General features: G+C 53.1%; 1 protein-coding gene across 1 annotated transcript; it reads right to left on the reverse strand.

The window, feature by feature from the left end:
- Positions 1 to 663: 663 nt before the first annotated feature.
- On the reverse strand, positions 664 to 1,814 carry ctxn2 (cortexin 2). Its single transcript, XM_038784530.1, has one exon. It carries the CDS (start codon positions 1,730 to 1,732, stop codon positions 1,487 to 1,489), a length of 246 nt encoding a protein of 81 aa, XP_038640458.1. The 5' UTR covers positions 1,733 to 1,814; the 3' UTR covers positions 664 to 1,486.
- Positions 1,815 to 4,036: the final 2,222 nt, after the last annotated feature.

Raw genomic sequence — 4,036 nt, forward strand, 5'->3', positions numbered from 1 at the left:
ATGGCCTCCTTCTGCATGTTCTATGCGCTAAACAAACCGGCAGCCAATATGTGCACAGCAGGATCCCACAAGGAAATGAAAATGAAAATCGCTTATTGTCACAAGTAGGCTTCAAATGAAGTTACTGTGAAAAGCCCCTAGTCGCCACATTCTGGCACCTGTTCGGGGAGGCTGGTACGGGAATTGAACCGCGCTGCTGACCTGCCTTGGTCTGCTTTCAAAGCCAGCGATTTAGCCCAGTGTGCTAAACCAGCCCCAATTAGCCACGGGATAAATGATCTGCTCCTGCTGGAGTTTTATTGAGGGATAATCCAAGGTCACAGTGAAGGCTCCTTTTCCCAAGGTAGAAACCAGCCCAACTTTCAGGATTCACAACAGTCCCGGTGGTGAACTGCCTTCTTGAACCGCTGCAACCCATGTGGGTAAACCATTGAGTGTTCAGACGGGTTAATATTAATTTGTGTTCCACTCCCAATAATAATAATAATAATCTTTATTGTCAGAAGTAGGCTTGCATTAACGCTGCAATGAAGTTACTGTGAAAAGCCCCTAGTTATAATTCCGTACAAAACAATGAATAGACTAGAAAAAACCTCAGCCATCGTGAAGATTGAGGGGGCCATACTATTAGTAAAAACAACTCAGTAGATTATGCAAATCAAGAAGTGTGCAGTAAGATTGTTTATTGAACGCCAACAATCCACATTTGAAATACTGAATTACGTGTACTTAACTGATAAATTTACACTTATCTGCACACATAATATGCTGCAACCCACTTACACTCAGAGGCAGAGCTTAAAGAACACAATTTAACCTGCTATGGAAGCAATACACACGAACAATGTCAATGTCGGATTCAGCTGATCTATAATGCAGGTCTAATTTCAGATACTAAAATAAGATAGTCCCAATGCTAGTCAAATTAATAAAACTTCACTTATTCATTAATGACTTCTCACAATTTAGAATTAACATGGCACAGTGGTTAGCACTGCTGCCTCACAGAGCCAGGGTTCAATTCCGGCCTCCGGTGACTCTCTGTGTGGAGTTTGCACTTTCTCACCAGGCTAGGTGGATTGGCCGTGATAAATTGCCCCTTAGTGTCCAAACGATGTGCAGGCTAGGTGGAGTTATGGAGTTACAGGGTTAAGACGGGTGAGTAGGCAGGGTGCTCTTTCAGAGAGTCGCTGCAGATTCGATGGGCTGAATGGCCTCCTTCTGCACTGTAGGAATTCTATAGTTCTAAATCCAATAGGAAGGTTCCATTGCTCCGCACCCTGATATATCTGCGCTACAGTGCATTTGATTACGAATTAAATCTGCATTAGAACATGCCCCTTCAACCAAACAGGGGACATACCCCTGGTTCACAGACTGCTTGACAAGTGCCAGCGTGTTTCTACAGGTCATTCAGTGTCCCCATTCAAGGTCCATGTGCTTAGATCCCAGTGTGGAGGGTTGATGCAGGGTATCTCTGCCCACCTCATGCCAAGGCATACTCGAAGGTCCCCTTCTCGAGCCCGTCCATCCCATCTGCCCATGTTGAGGATGGCATACTGCTGTAAGGGTCGAGGAGGATCCGGAAACATCGCACGATGAGAAGGCCCAGGAAAATGAATAAGATGCCCACAAAAGCGAATGCAGTTTTTTGCTCCAGGGTGAGTGGGTAGGAGGTGATGGAGTTGCCGGCACCGATACCCAGGGAGTTATTATAATGGTTGTTGTTCATTGTCACAAATTCTTATCCTTCCCGTCTTCTGGATATCAACATAGTCACAGTGAGACCTAAAGAGAACATTTGGAAAAGTATTAAATCAACAGAAAAGAGCTTTCACCATCCTGGGGGTGACCATTGACCAGAAACTGAACTGCTCGAACCAAATAAATAAGAACAGGTCAGCGGCTGGGAATCCTGCGGAGAGTAACTCACCTCCTGACACCACAAAGCCTGTCCATCAACTACAAGGCACAAGTCAGGAGTGTGATGGAATACTCTCCACTTGCCTGGATGAGTGCAGCTCCAACACCATCCAGGCCAAAGCAGCCCCGCTTGATTGGCTCCCCTTCCACAAACATTCACTCCCTCCACCACAGTGGCAGCCGTGTGCACCATCTACAAGATGCACTGCAGCAACTCACCAAGATTCCTTAGACAGCACCTTCCAAACCCACGCCCACTACCATCTAGGAGGACAAGGGCAGCAGAGACATGGGAATACCACCACCTGGAGGTTCCCCTCCAAACCACTCAGCATTCTGGGCGGGATTCTCCGAAATGGAGGGAGAGTGTCCGTGCCGTCGTGAACGCCGTCGCGATTCACAACGGCGCAAAGCGGGCGCGGGCGCTACCGATTCTGGCTCCCACAGGGGGCCAGCACGGCGCTGGAACCATTCACGCCACTCCAGCCTCCCTTCCCGGCGGCAACTGGGTGCCGCGCCAACCCGTGCATGCACAGTGGTGCAGCGCCAACCCGTGCATGCACAGTGGTGCTGCGCCAACCCGTGCATGCACAGTGGTGCTGCGCCAACCCGTGCATGCACAGTGGTGCAGCGCCAACCCGTGCATGCACAGTGGTGCAGCGCCAACCCGTGCATGTACAGTGGTGCCGTGCCAACCCACGCATGCACAGTGGTGCCGTGCCAACCCACGCATGCACAGTGGTGCAGCGCCAACCCACGCATGCACAGTGGTGCTGCGCCAACCCGTGCATGCACAGTGGTGCAGCGCCAACCCGTGCATGCACAGTGGTGCTGCGCCAACCCGTGCATGCACAGTGGTGCAGCGCCAACCCGTGCATGCACAGTGGTGCTGCGCCAACCCGTGCATGCACAGTGGTGCTGCGCCAACCCGTGCATGCACAGTGGTGCAGCGCCAACCCGTGCATGCACAGTGGTGCTGCGCCAACCCGTGCATGCACAGTGGTGCTGCGCCAACCCGTGCATGCACAGTGGTGCTGCGCCAACCCGTGCATGCACAGTGGTGCTGCGCCAACCCGTGCATGCACAGTGGTGCTGCGCCAACCCGTGCATGCGTGGGGGACGTCCTCAACGTGCCGCAGGGGTTCAGGGGCTGATCGTATAACAAAATAGAGCCGGGGCTGGAGAGGCCGGCCCGCCGATCGCGGGCCAGACTCCATCGGAGGCCCCCCCTCCGTGAAGGAGCCCCCCCTACCCCCCCACAGGTCACCCCCCTACCCCCCCCCCACCGAGTTCCTGCCGGCTGCGAGCAGGCGTGAACGGTATCGGCGGGACTCTGCTGTTTCCGCGTGGCCGCTCGGCCCATCAAGGCCGGAGAATCGGCGGCCCGGCCACGGACAACGGCCCGCGCCGGCGCCGATTCTCCGCTCCTCACTCCCGGGGAAGCGGTTGCGCCGATTCTCCGGCCCGGCGCAGGGCTCGGAGAATCCCACCCCCTGACTTGGAAATATATTGGCCATTCGCTTCACTGTCGCTGGGGCAACATCCTGGAACTCCCTCCCTATCAGCACAGCGGGTGTACCTACACCACATGGGTTGCAGCGGTTCAAGAAGGCAGCTCACCACCTCTTTCTGAAGGGCAATTAGGGATGGGCGGTAAATGCTGGCCTAACCCATAAATGATCATAATGAAGGGCGGAACAGGCTTGAAGGGCCGAATGGCCTCCTACTGCTCCTATTTTTTTCTATGTTTCTACAAATGAAATTAAAAACCTGCCGCTGCTGTAAATCTAGAGCTAAGAGAGAAAATACTGGAAACAGTCAGTGGGTGTGAGAAATGAATTGTGACCTGCAGCGTGAATCCCACCTTGTCCTCCTCCCTAAAGCCCCCCCCCCCCCCCCCCCCAGGTCTCTCCGGCATTCTCTCTCAGCTCTGAAAGCACAATGATGTGTGGGATACTCCCAGTCCAATTCCTGCAAGATGGATTTGTGCTCTGAGGGCCCTTAGAGTGTCAGACTTTCGAAAGTCCAGTAACAATGACTTTAGGAAAAGATCAAAGGTAAAGAGGGATTCAGAGGGTTGCACACGCGTTGTTACGGTGCCGCTGCCTGCTTC

The sequence above is a fragment of the Scyliorhinus canicula genome, chromosome 24 (genome assembly GCF_902713615.1).
Source record: "Scyliorhinus canicula chromosome 24, sScyCan1.1, whole genome shotgun sequence".
NCBI lineage: Eukaryota > Metazoa > Chordata > Chondrichthyes > Carcharhiniformes > Scyliorhinidae > Scyliorhinus > Scyliorhinus canicula.